Here is a 20,324-nt window from a genome sequence, read left to right as displayed (position 1 = left end):
CGTGCATAATGCACATACAGAAGCAAACAGACTTAGATGACAAAAACACTATACTAATATGTTAATAAGAAGTTAGAAGCATGGAATGTACAACTTTTTTGGGCAGGAACTTTAAAGCAGCATTTGGTTTTGTCTTTGGAAGTAACAACAGGGTGGGAGACTCCTATACCGAGAACGAAAATGACAGCATCTAATTTTAAACAAGTGGTGAGTCACCTGAAAGCCTTTTGCAGTTGCAGTAAAGTGCTGTAGAGTGTTTCATATCAACAACATACTTGCCACACAGGCTTTTCAGGTAAATTTCCAGAGCATAAACTACAGGTTTGCTCAAACATGGTTTAACAATGTGGACTATTGTTTTTTTTCCCCGTAATTAACATACTACATGTAACCCAAAATAGATCCAAACATCACATATAGTTCAGGTTTTTATAGCAGCATATCCTGGACAGGTACACTTCCTTGATCTCCATGCTGTCCATTTTCTATACCCGCTTATTCCTTAACCAGGGTCACAGGGATCTGCTGGAGCTTATCCCAGCTCTCTTTCAGGTGGAAGGCTGGGGTACACCCTGGACAGGTCACCAGTCCATCACAGGGCCACATATCACAGAGACAAACAACCTCACACACTCACGGGCAATTTTAGAGTCAACAATCAACCTGACATGCATGCTTTTGGACTGTGGGAGGAAAGCACAGGGAGAATATGCAAACTCCACACAGAAAGGGAACCCACGACCTTCTTGCTGTGAGGCAACAGTGCTAACCACTCATCCACCTTGATCTCTCCAAGCTATAATACAATAGCTATAATACAATATTTGCACATAAATGTGAACCCTGAACATCTGTGGTTTCACAGCAGAACCAACCTATTTCATTTGTGTGTCCAGGACGTCCACATTTAGCCTCTGTGGTCAAGAGACTGTTTACTTATTTGTACTGGATGTCTGTCTGCATGGTCTACATCACAAACCAGTCTCTTTTCTGAATATCTCTTCCTCTTATAAAATGCAAATGACACCTTTCCATACTGGGAGCAACAATGTATAATTGTTTGACTTGTAGTGCATCATACACACAAGAAATCAGCCTAATATCACAGACACTTGGACAATCTAACGCAATACAGTATCATCTTCAATCATCAGTTTATTTGTTTATTATTTATTTGTTGTATTGCTAACCTCTCAGCTCCAATCAATCTTGACTGATGACTTGATCGTCACTATCCTAGAAGTATTACATTAAGTATATTTAACATGCATCATATTTTATTAGCACAGCTATGGCTGTCAAACAGGCTATTGATGGCATGGTAAATATAGCCTATTATTTAGAAATGTCAAGACAAAAAACAGTACTCAGGTAATACGCCATAAAGACATAAACATATAAATAAAACGTGTTATTTATCTGTTTTTGTTTTAGTGTTTTACAAAAATTGTCTTAAAAAGTGGTACATATCAAGTCACACGTGGTTTTTATAGACTATTTTGAATTTAGGTCAAGAGATTTGTTTCTGAAAAAAAGTAAAAGTCAGAGTGGAGAAATGTGGGTCAGCCTTTGTGAAGCCACCCACCTGACTATGTTTATTTAGTGTCCGCTGGGGGTCGCTGAGGCACGAACACGTGGCTCATCCCGTATAGGAATATGGCTAACCTATTTCTCCTGCTCGACATGAAGAGACGGTGAATTCAGACAAAAAAAAAACAGCAGCTACGGAAGTCATGTCACATAATATGTTTGATGGATACAAACTGCTAGCTGTGCTCGTTCTTTGGCTTGGTAAGTGTTGTAAATGCCTTATTGGCACAGCTAATGTGTTAGCTAACCCGCTAGCGCTAAGCAAGCTACACAGGGCGGAAGATGTTTCGATATGGCTTTCAAAATAAAGCTAACAATGCAATATAACGATCCTTCACATATATATCATAACAGTTTGAGAAACTGTATCGCTAGTAGTCTTTGTAGAGAAAGTACCCAGTTGGGATATTCATGAGCGTCCCCTTGGTAGTGATTTTGCTGTACGTTATTGGTCTGTTTTATTTTGAAATTACAAACATGAAATGGAGATTTCACTGTGGTTAATTTGACAGGTGTCGCACAAATACAGGCCAGAGCAGGTGATCCTTTGGGGTTGTGTGAACAGGAGACAATTGAGTACACTGATGTACTCCAGGTTGAGTCAGTATCTACTATCAAAGCAGATTGTAGCTTTTTAAAATCTGCAAATATGTCATCTGAAAAAGTATACATAAAGATAAAGATTTACTCAGAAATGAGTGAAGATTATGAAAAAAAAGTGTATGCCAGCCGTCCTCTTAGTGAAACTTCACGTGTAATCAAACGGTATCTTTAGATTTGTAATGTATGTGTCATTGAAATTAAATTGTATTTGCTATTAAAAAGATACAGCCCAAGTTTTTGCTGAAACAAACAACATTTATTTGGGTTAGGCTTGGCTAAATAACTGAAGCACAAACTACAGCCTTTTCAGTTTAATCACCACCTTTCTAACACAGTTTAAAAACGGATGATTATCACATTCATGAGCTGAGGTTTATTCTATGACTATCTCATAAACTTCACTAGTTATTGCTTTTCTTACATGTACTCAATCAAGAGCATGCCATGACCACATCAGTACTGTGGAGCAGGTCTGTACTGAAGGATCATACATACTGTTATTGGCCAACACTGTGGAATATCACTTTTTATTTTTGCAGCAGTGTGATGCAAATTTGCACATTATGCATTTGAACTGTAACCCCTTAAAAGGCAACTGTGTTTATTTAGCCTGACCTTTATATTAGAACAGATTGATCTACCTATACACATCAATACACCTGTTGACTCTGTAGCAAGTTTTATTATCCTACTTCCTATATACTGAGCAGTTACACCTACAGCTACCCTGCTGATTCCTGAATTCAGAGGCTCAGAATTGTATCATTTTAAGATTGTGGTAGTAGGTGTTTTTGCAGAGGTTAATCTACTATGACAGATAAAGAGAAATTACTTAGACATATAATCAAATATCAAAACTACAACTACTACTTTGGGCTGGTCCCTTCAGGGGTCACCACAGCAATCATCAGCTATATCAGCACTAATAATTTATGCATTTTGATGATGTTATGTTAACCGTGTTGCTTCTGTCTGGCTGTCCGAAGGTACCTCTGCTCAAGACAAACACACAGTTCATGTTCATGTAAGTGCCACCCCCACATTCTTGATGTGATTATCTGTGCCTCAGCAGTGTGTGTGTGTGTGTGACACTAAACGAGAAGCAACACTGACTCTCCACAGGCAGCGCAGCACCAGGAGCACCAGGAGCACACCGCGCATGGATCTGTTGGTGAGTGGGAGATTTCACTGCAGATCCCCACTGAGTTGCCAGCTCTTGGTCCATAACATCACACCATATAGGGAAATAAATGAGAAGCTTAATTTTAATTGCCAACATTTTGTATTTTAAATCACTATTGGTGTACAGCTGTAGAGTGTTAATGAAACGCTCAACCCCAGACACTCAAATCTTAATAAATGTAATTTGAAGGTGAATAATTTGACATTTTGGGTCGTGTGCTTTAATTTGCTTCCTTGCTATGAATTATATAAGAAGCCTTCTAGTTTTACTTAGCATAAAGACTGGCAATAGAACAGCAGCTTGGCTTGGTGCAAAATCCACCTACCACCACCCCTAAAGCTCACTGATCAACACCTTATATTTTGTTTATTTAATCCATAGAAAAACCAAAATGTGAACACATCTCTCACTTTTTTGTAATTTGTCATGCCTCTACCTTTTGTTTGTGTGTTTTTCTCAGGATTGGAGAAGGTGGTGTTAGTGATTCAGAGTCAGAGAAACTCCTACCATGTACGTCAAGCTGTTGAGAGGAAGGTGGAGATTCTGCACCAGGCTGCTGAACTTGGAAAGGTAACACCAGAGACTGTAGTCTCATATGTATCATATGCTGGGTTTAAATCTTGATCGTGATCTTTGTCATGTGTCGTATATGTGTGTCCTGAGATATATGTTACAGTGAGCAAGTGTCCTGTCTGATTCATTTACATATTTAGGCTGCAAATGTATTTTTCACATATGAATGATGGAGGAAATGTCAGATGTGTTTAGTGATATGTGTTTCTGGTATTCACACTTAGACCTACATGTATTTAGCTGACATGCTAGTTATACTGTATATTTAGTAGTTTTTAGTCCTACTTGGTCATATGGATACAGGCATGATCTTGGGTTGACCCACCACTTGGTTCCAGATTAATAGACAGAAAGGCCTTGCATGGTCCCTAAAAGATGTATTCTGCTGCTGACAATACTCTGAATTTTAATCTAATGTAGTGTCACCATCAGGTCAAAAGTCCAAGTGCTCAATACTTTATTGCTAATTATGTGGAACTGTGTTTAGTGCAAATTGGCAAAATTAGGTACAACCTAACAAAGCCAAAAGCTGACATCTTCTTTATTTTTTTATGCATATAATGAATATGATTATTTATATAACAATGTTTGTGCATTTAGTATTAGCAGCTTTGGTGTGTCATATGGAAAATGATTAGCAGCATTTGAAATATACAGTAATATATCTGGATATACCTTAATATAAAACGCATGGCTTAGTAATCTTTGTGCTTTGTTTATATTAGTTGTGTTTATGGTTGGGAACAGAAGATATTGTAATTGCCATTAAGGTTTCAAAAGGGTTGTGTACTATATGCACGTAATATGGTCTGCTGGATAATGGTGCTGCAAGCTTTACATGCTTTATTTTCAAAGTGTGTCAGTGACTTGACTCTGTGCAGTGCAGTTGTATTACACTGGTACCAATAGGTGTCCCCCTTGTTATGGAGCTCCCCTACTTAGGCTGCAGGGAACCAGGATCTGTGCTCTGACAGTTTTTATATATTAATATGTGTCGTGCAGAGTAGCTGTGAAAACTAATTTGCCATAGACCTCAGTGAAATGAGATGACAGGGTGTCATGGTCATATATCCCTACAGTACACACAGTGTTGTTTTTCAACTGATGCAAATGAACTATGAAAAAAAAAGTCATGTACTAGTTTTTGATTCGTCCTTCAACCTCATTTTCAATAATAATAAAAAAAAATCCCTTCCACAAAGAAAGAATTGCAGAAGGCAGTCAGCACAAGCTCTTTGAAATGACTTCTAGAGCAACGTAATAAAGAGAAAAATGTCTCAGACTTCTTCGAAGGACAGAGGTTATTTACAGTATTTATTTCCACTGACAAGTGAAAGTTGGATGGATTTCAGATATGATTTAGTCAAGGAAGAAAGTATGTAGTTGTTTATATGGTCAGATTAATTTGGGAAGCACAAGCCACACACAATATGTGAGTCGTCATGTCAACAGCAAAGAAAGCTACAGTGCTGTGAATAAGTGTTGGCCCCCTTAATTCCTGAATTTGGCCCCCTGAATTTCTTTGGATCTCAGCACAATGTCTAGCTTTTGAGGATCTTTTGGTCTACTTCACTTTGTCAGGCAGGTCCCATATAAGTGATTTTTTTCTTGTGAACATGTGTGACAGTAATCAGACCTGGGTGTGGCTAGAGGAATTGAACTCAGGTGTGATAAACCACAGTTAAGTTATGTTTTAACAGGGGGGGGGCAAACACTTTTTCACACAGGACCATGTAGTTTTGGATTTTGTTTTCCCTTTAATAATAAAAACCTTCATGTAGTTAAAAACTGCATGATGTGTTTACTTGTGTTATCTTTGACGAATATTTAAATTTGTTTGATGATCTGAAACATTTAACCCATAAATTGGGTTTATGGGCACACACACAGCAGTGAACACACACGCCGCACTGAAAACACATACACCATGAATACACACCCAGAGCAGTGGGCAGCCATTGCTGTGGTGCCCGCGGAGCTGCTGGGGGTCTGGTGTTTTGCTCAAGGGTCTCTCATAAATATCCGTAAATGGTCTCTACTTGCAGACTGTTTTAGAGAGCCCCCAGGCCAGTTAGGAGTGACGGTCAGAGGCAGCAGCTACACACTATGTAACTGAGCAGTGGCGATAGGGGATACAAGATGATGGTGCATTAAATTCAGTTGGGCTTTGAGTCTTAATCTGTGCAAAGGGTACTGGAACAAAGAGATAAGGAAACATGTCTTAAAATGAAACAACAACCTACAGCAGTTGTGTGCCAAAATGCCAATGCTGGGAGGTGTCTTTGAAATGAGTAACTAGCAGCAGGGTTAGGTGAGAACTCAAACCAGAGAAACGGGCAATGATTGTATGTGAATTATGTAGCATTTTGCACATGATGGAAAATATAGTGCAGGACATGGCTCTGTTAATTATAAACCAGGTTACACATTAAAGACCTATCAAGTGATTATGTTATTAATCAGATGAGTTTGTGTTACATAAGGTTCACAAACAGCAATGACGAATCAGTAATTACCAAACTGCCACTTTCATCACCAGGGAGTTTAGTGGTTGAGCAAAGCTGTTAACACTTCTGTTGGAGGTGACTGTTCCTTTTCCATGTTTGTTGCAGTCACCTTTCTTTTTGTTCTTGTATGTTTTATGATGACTGACAATCTCACTGCTGCTACCCACTCACTGCTGAGTCTTATTTGTTTAACCCTTTGCTTACAGCTTGCTGCATAGGGACACACATAACACTAGTGGCCATACATGACCATTTCAAAAAAAGCTAAATTTAGGGGTAAAAGTGAAAGTAACAGTGGCTTTTTGTACCCTAATTTTATTACTTGCATTCATATATATATGACAATTGGTTAAACTCTGATCCAGCCATTACATTACGCTGAGTTTGCAATGATTGTCAGTCCAACTATAACTAAGAATATTTATTACTCACAAGTCAGTTTGGTAGTACTGAAGGCTATTTTATATTATACTCTTCAAGATTTCTGAGTTAAAAATAAATGTGGATGGTCATCTTGGCCACTAGTTAGCACCATGCCTTCAAAGTAAGAAAATTATGGATAGGAATGTGTATTTTACAAACTGGATTTTGCAACATACCCTCTGAATGGTGAGGATGTTTTTGAGCCTCAGGCACACAGAAAGGAAGTCTGGAGGCACTTTTCAGAAATGAAAAACTGGAAAAGGAATATATTAAGGAACGGCGATGTTGGGAGGATGTGTCCTATAATAAAATCAGACTTTCTTTTTCTGGAAGTGCTGATTAAAATAGGCAGGGTTTTGTAAATAGCGCATGGTGGTTTTCATAAATGGCACTTTGATATGCATGCTTGTATGTGTGCATGTGTGCTGTCAAGGTAAGGTAGAGAAGGGCGCTGGCTGAAAGCTTTCTCTAGATTTTAATCAGCTAGATAGTTCTTCATTATAGCAATGGGGGCAGGTTGTGCGTCATACATTTTTTGATTGACATATTGTATAACCGGGTGTTCATTTCGGGTGGAACTAAAGGTGTCAAGAACTCTTGACATGTTGACAACTAGTTGGATGATATATGCCTGTTTTTTCATTTTTTCATTTTTTTCAAATTTTTGTAAGACATTAATTCATACACAGTTTTGGCCATGAGGTTAATATAAATATATATATATATATATATAAGCAGCAACACTCACCCATTTTTAGTTTTAGTACCTTGCTTTCACAATTCATATTTGTATCTTTCTCATATACTAGCTTAATATTAATAGGGAAAGATAAACATCTGGTTAGTGTCCCATGGTTCTCTGTTCTTGGCTGTAAGTACAGTCATGCCATTTGGCTGCTGTTCTCCCAGCTATTTGTGGCAGACATCTCATCCCACCTTTAGAGCAGATGGTAAAAAGTCCCCTTATATTTTCAGAATCTGAAGAGGACCCATGAAGTGACATATCTGTTTGCATGTAAACCTCCATTATTGCCAGTGGTTGCCAGTGTGGACATAAAACAACCATACTTTATAAGACTTTTATAATTTACTACAACTTTAAGAGCCCTAATTTAATTTAATTTAATTCAGTTTAATTGTAATTTAAGAGCACTAACAAAAAAAAGTATTTGTCATGCCTTAAACTAAAACAATATATGATGTAGCCAAGTATGTTCATGGTGTTTTGTCTTAGCTATACCTTTACTTGACATATGCAATGCAGCAAGTGAAATGCTCAGCATATTCTCTTAGAGGACATTTAACTCATGCTAGCAGTAGTGGTCTAGGGATGGTGATGTATATCATATACACCCTATGTTTTCATCTAGTGAGTTAGCATTTTGTTAGTCCTATACTTACAAACTTGCCGTTACATCTGTGTGTAGTGCTAATGTTTAAACGTTGGCATGTGAACATTGCGATCTTTTGGCGCGGTGGTGTTAGCATTGGTTCAAAGCTCCATTGTGCCCAGGTATAGCTCCACATTGCGAAGCTACTGTGGCTGTAGACTTCAAATGTTTGGGCCTATATTTGCATTTTAAGAAGTACACTTAAAATTGTGCTAAAGAGCCAACCAATATGAAGTAGTCTACTTAGAGTAAAATGTTGGCGTGACTTCAGAGCAGCTGTGCAGGTGATACCATCATTGATGATCTTGTATGTTTAGAGCAGAAATAGCCAATCAGAGTATTTGACATATATTTTCCCCAGGTTCCCTCTCATTGATATGTAGTTCTACAAAAGCCAATGGCATTTTTTTTATTTATTTATTTTTTGCTGTTTAGTATCTGTGCAGCAATTACATGATGTAATAAACACCTACCATCCAACCTTATAAAGTGATGAAAGAAAATTGGTTGAAATGGAAATTAAAATAAAATTAAACTGCCACATGGATAAAAGTGGGTACTTCCATAGACTGTAAATAAAGAGGCACTTTAGAGAAAGCACATCATAAGTGGAATCTAATATAACATCGACAGATGAAGACAAATACAGATGCACAGCAAATGAATGCAATCTTGTTATCGCTCAGTATCGTTCTTGCTTTCACCCATGACTAATGCAAAAGAAAATGTAATGTAACATCCTAGCAGACGTGTGTTATATCAACCCTACTGAGTTCAGCATATGAGCCTGAAAACATATCCTTGTGTTTATTGATGCTATGTTGACCAGCCCTTTTATGATGTCTCAGTGCCAACTGACTGTATATGTGCCCTGTATTCTTCACTATACCAGAGTGAGACCTTCGATCTTGGTTTTATGTCATAGCAGTACAGCTCCCTCTGTGTGCTGCATTACTTAATTATTCTTGGGTAAGAATTAATGTAATGCAGTAATGACCTATTATACAGATATATTGCTGCTATTTCAAGTGCCTCATTTAGAGCCCTGTATCCTAATAGTTTCCTTATTGTCATAAATCTGCTTTTTGTACTGTCACTTGTTAGTACATTGATGTAAATGTGGACCTGGGGCCTAATCTCAGTTTAGACACAACTGCCTCCATACCAGCGCAATGAATAGGAGACGTGCTGTAAATTCTTTTGTATGTGTGAGGGAGGCCTAAACTAATAACTATTGAATCAACTAATTTTCCTTGTTTGACCTAATTTTGAGCCTGTAATTGTAAAAGCAATGATGAAAGCTTTATAGAAAATTAAACAATACACACAGCAGGATTTGTAGATGGTTTGCACAACCTGCTGCCAGTCTCACCACCCACTAGCAAATCATTTGTGAGTCAGTGTAACAGGTTTAGTTTCCCGCTGGCTATCAGAGTATGCCAGACCTGAAAAGACACCTGTTCTGCTTGTTACCCTCAGGGTTACTTTTACTTTCATTTACTCAAAAACTATACCTAAGAACAAGAACAATTACCAGTTCAGTTCCAGGTTAAGTATTTGGATTAAAAACATCACTAATAGATTTTTTCACAGTAATCTAAAAATAAGAAAATAAGACCACTGGTCCATTTTACTAACAGTGCTTTTCTTTTACTAAAGAATGCAAGTTTTATTTGTAAAGGAGGATTGTTGCATTGTTGTATTGGTGCTTTTACTAGAGTAAAGAATCATCCTGAAAAATATCTCTAAAGACAATGTTCTGTTTACCTTTGTAAGTTTTCTTTTATCTTTCCTATGCAGTGTTATAATAACAGTTCGATAGAGGATCCAAAGCCTTCTAAAATTAGCACCATTAACAGGATCTTTGTTTCTTTGTTTCTTTTTAATTTTCTTGGGATAAACTGTTACTCAGAGTTCTCAAAGTTCTTCGGTTTTTCTGTGGATGTGATACTTTCAGTATGATTTTACACTTAAATTCAGTCAGAACCATATAATGTTAGTTTTTTGATTGATATCCATTTATTTATTTATTTATTTATTTAGTAAATGTAAATTCCACAAAAACCTGGTTCAAAAATGTTTTTCAGAGCATGCATATTAGTAGCTGAAAAGATTAGAATGTAACATTGAAGTGCAAAATGCTAAAATAAAGTGTTTCATTTTCAGAAATGATCAGTTTACAAGCAACATGAGGTGTGTGTGTGTGATAAACCAGAAAGTGGAATTGTGCCAAGATTTAAAAGGAAAGCTCATTTACCTTTATGACCTAACAGATTTTAGCAGTGAAGTGTTTTCTTTTATGCACAAAATGCCAGTTTTAATATTGTTTTACTGCTCAATGTTGTTTTGTTTTCTTATGTGTTTCAGAAGACTTTTTGTGCTGTATTTTTATGTGACTGTGTGATGTTGGTAGGATTCCTTCAAGGATAATTTGTAAAATTCAGTTGTTTGGTTTCATGCAGGGCGTTCCAGTTGTTGTTCTTCTCCATGAGCTGTCAGAGTATGAGGGAAATTGGAGCATCCTCCCTGTGCTTCCTCAGTGAGGGTTAAAACACACACATTGAGATAATAAACATATCAATTAAATCACATTAAATTAAATTAAATTAAATGTAGCTTTAATGATTTTTATGGGGAAACTAAAAGTAGTGGCTTCTTGTGTATCTTTCCAGACTCTTTGCCACTTACGGTCAATCAGCATTCTGGTTTTTCTTCATAGAGGATGAAACCAGAGTCAGATTGGCTGCTGTGCTACAAGTCCTCCACAGGTATCAAGTCCAAGAGGTGAGACGTAGACATGTATTTAAATTTAAACATATTATGAACTATGCTGACTATAAACACTACAGTCCAGACAGTATTTGTTACATATTTCTTCAGGCTCTGTGCTTTAGCACATTCAATCCAAAATAAAATACTAGATCATTAAAATGGCAATCTTAAAATCTTAATTAAAATAGGTTTATGTCACAGTTGAGAAAACTCTGTAGGTTATAAAGTCCATTTAATAAAGAGTTCCAAAATTGTAAATGTCCTAGGTTGATCTGTTCTGTGTTCTGAGGATCCTCTCCTCAGCTGCATTTTTTGAGGTTTCCATTTTTTCTCATTAAAGGTTATTTTGAGGGGAGTATTTTTGTATCCAGTTAGAGGGTCTAAGGACAGAGGATGCCATTTGCTGTACAGAATACAAAGCCCTCATAGGTATTTGCCTCTAAAAAAAAAAAAGTGTAATCGTATGATTGAATGAAAACCTTGATGGTGATTTATGTTAGGACACTGATGCATTTAACTAACACAAATTAACAACTTTCTATTCGTATCTCCCTGCCCATTTTCTTTTTGCAACTCACAGGAATGGTTTTTGGGTAAGCGTCTCCATGACAACGAGGCCTCTATCATCCACCACTATGCCTTCTCTGAAGACCCCAGTTCCTTTGGTTACCCCGACCCTGCAGCAGGATGGGCTCTCAGTTCACCCCTGCTTCGGAGGTGTGTGTGAACATAAATGAGTCCCATTTACATTTTTACTTTTTCTAAGAAATGGTTGGTACATAGCACAAAGAAAACCTTGTTATTATCTTCTCAGGGTTATATGGACACTATTACACGAAATGGTGCACAAAATGAAATAAGTTAAATAAAAAATAGCACATAAATAAGTTAGAGACACATTAGACCATCCAGTATTTCAAATCTGGAGTTTTTGCTCTTTCCCAGTGCCTGTTTAATCACACGTACCATATTAACAGAAAGAAGATTTGGATTTATATATTTACATAAATACAGAATAGGACAATCCTGACCTTTCATAATTTTGTTTCACTGATGTATATTTCCAAATAAAGTGAGGAGATTTCCTTCTTCCATTCTGTCATTTCTCTTATTTCATCATCTTTGTATGTGTTTCAGACTTGCAGAGCGGATCCAGCATGAGCATCTAAAGTCAGATTTTACCATTGACTGGAAACATGAGGTACCTTGAAACAATTTCCAGTAGTTTATTGAATCTGTGTGCCACGGTCTGTTTTTTACTATAATAATAAAGTCATTATTCATTCTCAGCTCTGCTTTAATTTTACTGTGAACCTGTGCCTCAGTGACTCCTGTAAAAAATGTTTTCACTGATATAACAATAATAGCTGACTGAGTTGAAAAGCTCTCAGCCCTGACCCCAGCAACTTTCTGTGCTTGCAGCTTTTTATAGGGGAACTATTAAATTATTAATGCAAAAGCTCAGCTTCTGAATGGGTCTAACTATATTTGCATTTATATGTGAGGAAAGCACATCTGTCTTTTATCCTCACAGCATTACTATTGCATTTTTACAACTAACCAGGAAGGATACCTTTTCTCTGCGTTAACAAATTGTATTAGTAATCACCATTCCCCCATACAGCCTATATTTGTCTTTTTGATTGTTATTTTTAGATCGCTTTGTACATTTGGGAGGAAGGAAATGGTCCGGAGCTGACAGCAGTTCCTGAGTTCTGCACGGAGCCGAGACAAAACTGTGCTACCACATTTACAACCTACCTTCCCAACTGTGTATGTACATCTCTTGTTTGTTAAATTTCTACCAATATACTGGGAGGAAAATAAAATATAACTTTATGCATGTATGTGTAGACAGAGCATGGGTTTGTACATGGGTGTCTCTAGGTAAAATTGTCTGTTATAGCTATTGTATCAAATCGCATATTACAGTATCAGTACAAATATAGGGAAGCCCCAGATGAAAAGAAGTGAAATATAAATCAGATATAAGTGAATCGTCCCACCCTGAAAGCTGAGACCTGCAGCTTTCCACAGTGTGGGCAGTAAAGTTCCTAATTAAAGATTAATTGATGCTAACTACCAAAGTACTTATCATGCTGTTGGACCAAGATAAATAAAAAAGTGTATGTGCTTGTCATTGGATGGTTATGGTCTAGTGCAGGTTCTCAGCATTAGAGTGAATGTAGAAAACCTCAGAGACTGCCAAACCACAAAAAGAAAAAAACCTTACCTCATTTCAGATGGGTTTAAAATCTCATCAGATGTAGCTGAAGCGAAAAAGACAGTGGAAAAACAAAGAGCTGTGGATTCTACCCTATCTAAGCCCTCAAGACTTGTCAGTGGCATGTCTTCAAGATAACGGAGCTAGAGAGGGTTGAACCACAGAATAAAAATAACAAACTGCTGATGTTATTGATAAAGTCTGTATGACTGTAAAAAACAGGATTGCTCCCACAGTCTGGAGGATCAGAGCTCATCTCCTGTGTCTGGCGTCTATGTGCATATATTTGTTTACCTCTATTTTATTTCTCATGCTTTTTGTTGCATAGTCTCATGGTTTCTACAGTATTCTTGTTTTATATGGTTAGGTGTTTTCTTCTGCTCCTGTGATTCTGTGCTCGTGCTTGTGACTTTCTCATTTTAAAAACAGTGTAAAATAGACACAACAATATAGAAATACATTACTTCATATTATGGGACAAAGATAAAGACTAAAAACATGAAGACTCATGAAGAATTTAGTACATCATTTGAACAGGAATAAAAGTTAACCATCATGAGGACAATTTTGGTGCTCATACTGAATATTCTGCAAGGGCAGTATATCATAAATGACACCAAACACCTAGTAATAACATGCCGATTACTGTTGGTAATTTTCTGGAATAAGAAAAGACGTGACAAATGGGATTTCTGTGGAAAAGTATTATAAGTACCTACACATCTGAGCAGAAAATCTAAGTGGAACACAGAGACTGTGTTGTGCTGTGATTTTTTTTTTCTTCTCACAATAATACTGTCAAGACCAAATGTCCCTCATTTTGTACCTGTGCAAATTGTACTACTTTATTAACACCAGGCATCTCATTTTAATGAAGAGGGACATTGTTTCTTTTCTCTCTCTCTTAGGGAGATCCAGTCTCAAAGAATGATCTATTTGTTGCTGTGAAAACCTGTCAAAAATTCCACTCAGAGCGAGGTGTGTGTTTATTATCAGTTTTAAAAGGACACAGCTTCATTTATTAAAAAAATACTTTACATTCTGCAGCAGTGGAAGTGGTCTAAAGATCTTTTATTTAAAAATCCCGGTGCATAAATGTAAAAATAAATTATTGCAAATAAAAGTCCTGCTTTCGTAATCGATGTTTTATTAGCAGTATGCATGAAAAGTGTTAAACTAAGTCATTCAGCAGAAAAACTGGTATCTGTAACTGATATGTTTATATATATATATCTCTCTCTATATATATATATATATATTGCTTTGTGCCCTTGGAGTGTAAAGCCAGTTATTGTTTACTTTATTATGTTGGTATAAACATTTGATTGACCTTACAAGCTTTAGTTATTTTTGCCAAAATGAAGTGTTTTACTTTATCACAGAATAAATGAAAATTAAATGGAAATTAGCTACAAAAGTTTTACTAAAGTCTACTTATTATTTATCACTGCTGTTTTGTTTACTTGCTTAACAGTCCAGTGGTCATCCAGCCCTAGTTAACCTGCCAGGTGAAAACTACCTAAACTAACTAAAATCTCATTTTGACTGTCAGCTGAAATTGCAACAATTTGTGTAATTATCCAAAACATTGCTGTTTGTTCAAACTGAGCAAGTAGTTATTTTAAAGTAAATAGCTTGACTTACTTACTCAAAGCAAAAAAGTTGAAAGAACAGTGTGTTCTTAACTTAGTTGTGAATTTGCTGTTACTCTGATTAGAATTGCATAGCAAGCTCTCACTGTGTACGCTGCATTAATTAGTGGATTTATCCCACTGGAGGGGGATGGCAAGTAATTACCTGTATGTGTGACTATGATTGGCAGTTAGCATTTTGTAGTTTTAATGTAGGTGCAGTGAGTAAGCATATAGTTATCCAGTATCTTGTTCAAAGACACCATAATGCCTTTCTCTTCTAGTCAGAGGCAGTAGACATCTCCCTTTATTTAATTACACAGTACTTTCGATTAGAGACTTGTAGATGAGCGGTGACAGCCATGGAACAGTGAGCTCTGTATTTGTATTTGTATGGGTCAGTAAGATTGTTGTTAGAGATTCAAAGTCATCTTTCTCCCCCTTTTTCTCCTGGCAGTGCCAGTGGTGAAGGCAACCTGGGAGAAAGATGCTGGGTTTTTGGAGTATTACAGTGATGTCACTGACGCATCTATACCCACAATCAATCTGGGAGTGCCTAACACTGAGAGAGGTGAGCTGAGCTGCAATATTTACTGATTACTGCATGAGATATCTAGGAGATATTGGAGGGATTTTTCAACAGGCTGCTAGAGGCAATGTCAGCACTGAAACTGGCATAAGGAATCTAATTATTATGATATTCATTTTTGAATAGAATGCATTACATAAAGAAAGCTCTCTTCAAGACTGAGGTGTAATGCTCCTGACTTCCTGTCCTCACAAACTTTAAGCACACCACAGATGGAGGAATCATCTGTTCAGTTAGAAACAGTTTTTGCAGCCTCTTCAATATGACCCCAAGTTGATTTCATACATACAAATGCATGATTATTACTGTCACATCATCAAACGCACAGATGCAAAAATTTCTATTAGTTCTTCATTGGGCTTCTGCTCCTCTTAAAATGTATGAGTCATAACTCTCCAGGAACAGAATTAATGACCTCTGCTTTGGTGTTTTAACACTGGCTTTTATGTTCACTCCCTTCAGGACATTGTGGGAAGACTTTTGCTATCTTAAAGCGTTTTCTGAGTAAAGCTGTACCAAAGACTGAGTGGCTTCTCATTGCTGACGATGACACACTCATCAGGTAACTGGGAGGAGAGTAGAAAATAAAGTTGACATAAACATGCAGTCATAATGCAGAGATGGAAGCTGCAGTAGTGACTAACTAAACTGAACTAATAAGACACATTTTCCCTCTTGTGCCCTGATGCGCAGGATCATGAATCAGTTATACTTACTATGTGGTGGTCATGCCACCAAGTCACATTTATAGATTGGTGTGCCTTCATGTGGTCTGTATAATCTGTGGTCTGTGATTGCACACATGCACCTCACCTCCTGGCTTGTTTATTGTCCAACTGTAGTTTGCCCAGGTTGCGACGACTGCTGCGTTGCTATGACCCAAAGGAAGCAGTGAGCCTAGGGGAGAGATATGGCTATGGCTTGGTTTTCAACGGATATAGCTACACCACAGGAGGAGGAGGGTGAGGCTAAGGGACGAAGGCAACTTTGTAGTAGTAGCATGATGGTAAAAGAGGAATAAAGCTGCTATACAAGTCTTAACAGTGTCACAGTAAAGAAAAACTCATTGTACAAAAACAACAAAGCTGCAGTCAGTGATGGACAGCCACACAAGATGAGCATGTTTAATTCGAACACTTTCCTGTGTTATACATACACAGTATAGTATGTAGTTGAACTTTACACATTTGACATTTTTTCAAAAATAAAAATCTTGACATAAAAATTAGCATTTAAAATCAGAATTGTGTGTGCGTGTGTGCGTGTGTGTGTGTGTGTGTGTGTGTGTAGCATGGTGCTCAACAGGGTGGCAGTGTCCAGGCTACTTTCCAGTGGTTGTAGCTGCTACAGTGATGATGCTCCTGATGACATGGTGCTGGGCAGGTGCTTTACTTTGCTGGGTGTCCCCATTACGCACAGCCCACTGTTCCACCAGGTAGGGAACAACACACACGCACTTTATCTGCGCTAAAGGCTGAGATGTTCTTCATAAAAACAAAGTTGGATGACTATGTTTACTTTACAGGTCTCAAATGGTTTTCATAATTTTCTATAAAGAAATTAATATGAAGCTATGAATTCAAAGGGCATAGAACTGACTACATAACTTGCTACTAATTATAGTGAATGTGGAGAGTGTTCAGTTTGTACACTTCCAATAAAATAATTTAGATTTACAGAGAATATTTGCACAGCAGATCAGCTCAATATATAAAACTGTTAAGCTGATCTAAGGTCAAGTATGTAAGTCAACAGAGTTTGACTAAATATTTACTCTTGTTAAATTTAAGCTGTTCTTTGTCTCACATTACCCACATGTTTTCCTATTTACCTTATTGTGTCATTAAGCAGCCTCATACATGGGGACACTGACAAATAAACCATTTATTCTTGATATTTTAGGCTCAACCTGATGACTACTCCAACGCACTGATCTCCTTGCAGGAGGCAATCTCCTTCCACAAGCACTGGAACATAGATCCCATGGCTGTCTACAAACACTGGTTACAGGACACACACCCACTAGATGAACTGTAGAAAAACTGTGCGTATTAGAATCCCATTTTCAGCTGTTTTTAGAATATATACATATATGTCTGTCTGCTTTCTGCTGTTTCATAAAATTAAGAATTTTTTTGTTTGAAAATGAAACTGTTACTTTGAACTGTTGTAGGACACAGAAATACACAAACCCAGAGGAATACAAAATAATGTTTGTCTGTGTCTTTCCTCTAAAAGTCATTTTGTCAGTATTATGAAGTTTAAAGGGTAACTCTGACAGCTGATTTTGCACTTCAGCATATTTTTAAAGTTACTGAGGTGTTCTACTGAATACGAAGTTGTATGAATCTTTTTGTGGGACCAGAGGATGCTGAGAAGTTCTGAAGACGATAACTTTAAAGATTGGAAAAAAAACAATCTGGGGGTGCGGCATCACAAAAAAGTGAGTTTGCCTGATGCCAGTAGCCTGGTCCTCATCTCTGCCTGAGGCTGGAGACCACGTTAGCTGCTACTCTAAAATCTCTGGCCAAGCTGCCAAGTGCAGTATAATTGAATTGTGGGTAATATAGACAAGGAAGAAGAAGGTGTGGCCATAGAAAGAACAATATAGTAGCTTTTATTCTGTTAGATGTTAGAGTTTGGCAAATAAGAATTAGATTTAATCTTAAGAGACAATCATAGTTAAATTAAAATAAGCAGGTGTTGCCAGATATGCTGTCATTTTTAATCCATCTCACCACAGCTTTAAACTGGTCTGATATAGTTTGTTTTTCAATTTGTGATGATAATTACTTTTGTAAAAAGAAGACTTGCAGGATGAGCAGGGGGTACCACTCTGATGACATTAGCTTTTTCTTTTCTCTGCCTCTTTCATTCATCCAGACTTGTCACTCTCATTGTGGCCAGAATCCTATAAGTCATAAAATGTCTTAGTATCATGTGTCACGGTGACATTAGTTACTATGGTTACGGGGATACTGACTCCCCATAGTGATGGTTTTGAAGACTTTGTGTGATGCTAGGCAGATGACATGTTGTGATAAATATATACAGTATTGAGCATGCATTCTTGCAGAATAAATCAATGCATCAGTGTCACATTATTCATGACAGCAGGGAGTTATCGCTTGAATTGTTGCCATTATCTGTTTAATTGGCCTTTATCTGATTTGTCATATAATTGTGCTTCTGTCTGAGCATGACATGGAGATAAAATGGTTCAAGCAAGCCGAAAATGATGTTTTTTTTTTTTTTCAGGCAGCATAATCAGTCAACCTTCCTTTGCTCTGATTAACTTTCAAAACTTTTATTTTTTTTTTATTTAATTAATTACAGTTCCCTTAAATTTCATATCCGGAAGTAGCTCCAGTTTCAGGGACATTGTAGGCTACAGTTTTGGGCCTGTCATTACACTGTTCTTTCATGTTGAAAATGTAAGATTACAAAGTTCACAAAACTGGATCACTCTGTTCCTCTCACACTTTCATTCTCACACACACACACACACACACACACACACACACACACACACTAACACATACTGGCATCATTAATGCAGTATGATTTCATAAACACCTGAGTGCTTTCTCTGTTGCTGAGAGCAGACACTAGGGTCTTCCCAGATTGGCCCATTCTGAGTCAGTTTTACCACAGCCCTACCACCTCAAGGTTAGCCAGTCAAAGACATTTCTCTTTGACGCTGAGAAGCTCTGAAGACGATAACTTTAAAAATGGAAAAAAATAATCTGGGGGTGCGGCATCAGTGAGTGAGTTTGCCTGATCAAAGTGAGTTTGCCTGATGCCAGTAGCCTGGTCCTCATCTCTGCCTGAGATCACCGACATTTCTCTTTGACTGGCTAAAGAGACTGTGAGTGTGTCGTCTTCCGGTCAATTAAAAGCATGTGTTATGAGTAGTCAAGGTTGACATTTGACATTTCCTTTGAGATATTTGTGTGCACCATGTACTCACTTTTTTTCAATATCTCCAGGGGGAGAGGATGAAAAGGATGAGAGGATGTTGCAGTGAATTAGAAATGTGGCATCTACCGAATTCGATACAGTTGTGCTCATAAATTAACACCCCCAGTGCAATTTAAGAAACACTGGCCATTATTCAAAGATATAAATTACCACAGAGGAAACTTTTCTTTATAAGGAAAGTGGTCAGATAGTATCTTTAGCAAATGCAGTTATATATATATTTTTTTAAAAAACAAAACAAAAACGCAGGTTGGAAGGCTATAACCTGTGAGCTATCAACTCTGATTTGACCTGGAGAATTTCCCCTTGATTCACATCTTAATTTATTATGAGGTTTTTAGAAAATGTTTACCCAGAGTTGTATTAAATTTGTCATAGATCTTCTTGCTTGAACCCTGAATGTGTTTTCCTGAGTGTATACATGTCCCTGTAAGCCCAACATCAGACCTGAACTTCCAAAGAAATATCAAAATGTAATGAAATTTACTGGTTTGGAGGCAAAAACAAAAATCTCAATGATAGGATGACTTTCAGTCAAAAATTTAAACTGCTTTGATTGGATCGTTTCACTGAACCAATAAGAAATAGCAACCAGTTTAATAAGTGTTACTGACTGCTTCAGGTATTAAATATAGTATATAAATCTAAATATAATAGAAGCAGAAATCAGTGGCAGAAACTGTTTGTAGAGTGAAAAACAACAGCTTGTTGTTAAATCTTTTAATGTCTCCTTCACTCACAGTTTCAACCTGTTTGTTATGTTTGAACAGAACACCTGAAAAAAACATACTGCATGAGACCTGTTTTTTTAAATTTTTTTTATTGAGTGACCATATCAGGCTGTAAACAATTCATTT

The 20,324-nt window shown here is 37.2% G+C and overlaps 1 protein-coding gene across 7 annotated transcripts; it reads left to right on the top strand.

Annotated features, from left to right (window-relative positions):
- The first annotated feature begins 1,346 nt into the window (after positions 1-1,346).
- On the top strand, positions 1,347-18,744 carry b3glctb (beta 3-glucosyltransferase b). 7 transcript variants are annotated; one of them, XM_026327521.1, is made up of 15 exons: positions 1,347-1,791; positions 3,180-3,217; positions 3,316-3,364; positions 3,837-3,946; positions 10,733-10,809; positions 10,943-11,054; positions 11,623-11,759; positions 12,180-12,243; positions 12,699-12,815; positions 14,175-14,244; positions 15,355-15,468; positions 15,949-16,048; positions 16,329-16,448; positions 16,777-16,921; positions 17,389-18,744. In XM_026327521.1, the coding sequence occupies exons 1-15, from the start codon at positions 1,734-1,736 to the stop codon at positions 17,521-17,523; spliced, it is 1,446 nt and encodes a 481-aa protein (XP_026183306.1). In that variant the 5' UTR covers positions 1,347-1,733; the 3' UTR covers positions 17,524-18,744. The 7 variants fall into 7 exon arrangements, with proteins under 7 accessions (XP_026183306.1, XP_026183308.1, XP_026183307.1 ...); XM_026327523.1 differs by lacking the exon at positions 16,329-16,448; XM_026327525.1 differs by having other exon boundaries at positions 1,683-1,791; positions 3,180-3,364; positions 10,990-11,054.
- The last annotated feature ends 1,580 nt before the right edge of the window (positions 18,745-20,324 follow it).

This window comes from Mastacembelus armatus, chromosome 14 (assembly GCF_900324485.2).
Source record: "Mastacembelus armatus chromosome 14, fMasArm1.2, whole genome shotgun sequence".
Lineage (NCBI taxonomy): Eukaryota > Metazoa > Chordata > Actinopteri > Synbranchiformes > Mastacembelidae > Mastacembelus > Mastacembelus armatus.
This window is presented reverse-complemented; position numbering and strand designations above follow the sequence as displayed.

What these genes read in the sequence shown, in the direction of transcription:
- b3glctb (XM_026327521.1), top strand. Translation starts at nt 1,734, where the DNA reads ATGTCACATAATATGTTTGATGGATACAAACTGCTAGCTGTGCTCGTT. An exon ending in GACGATGACACACTCATCAG is followed by an intron (nt 16,049 to 16,328) that starts GTAACTGGGAGG and finishes GTCCAACTGTAG; the next exon opens with TTTGCCCAGGTTGCGACGAC. An exon ending in TACACCACAGGAGGAGGAGG is followed by an intron (nt 16,449 to 16,776) that starts GTGAGGCTAAGG and finishes GTGTGTGTGTAG; the next exon opens with CATGGTGCTCAACAGGGTGG.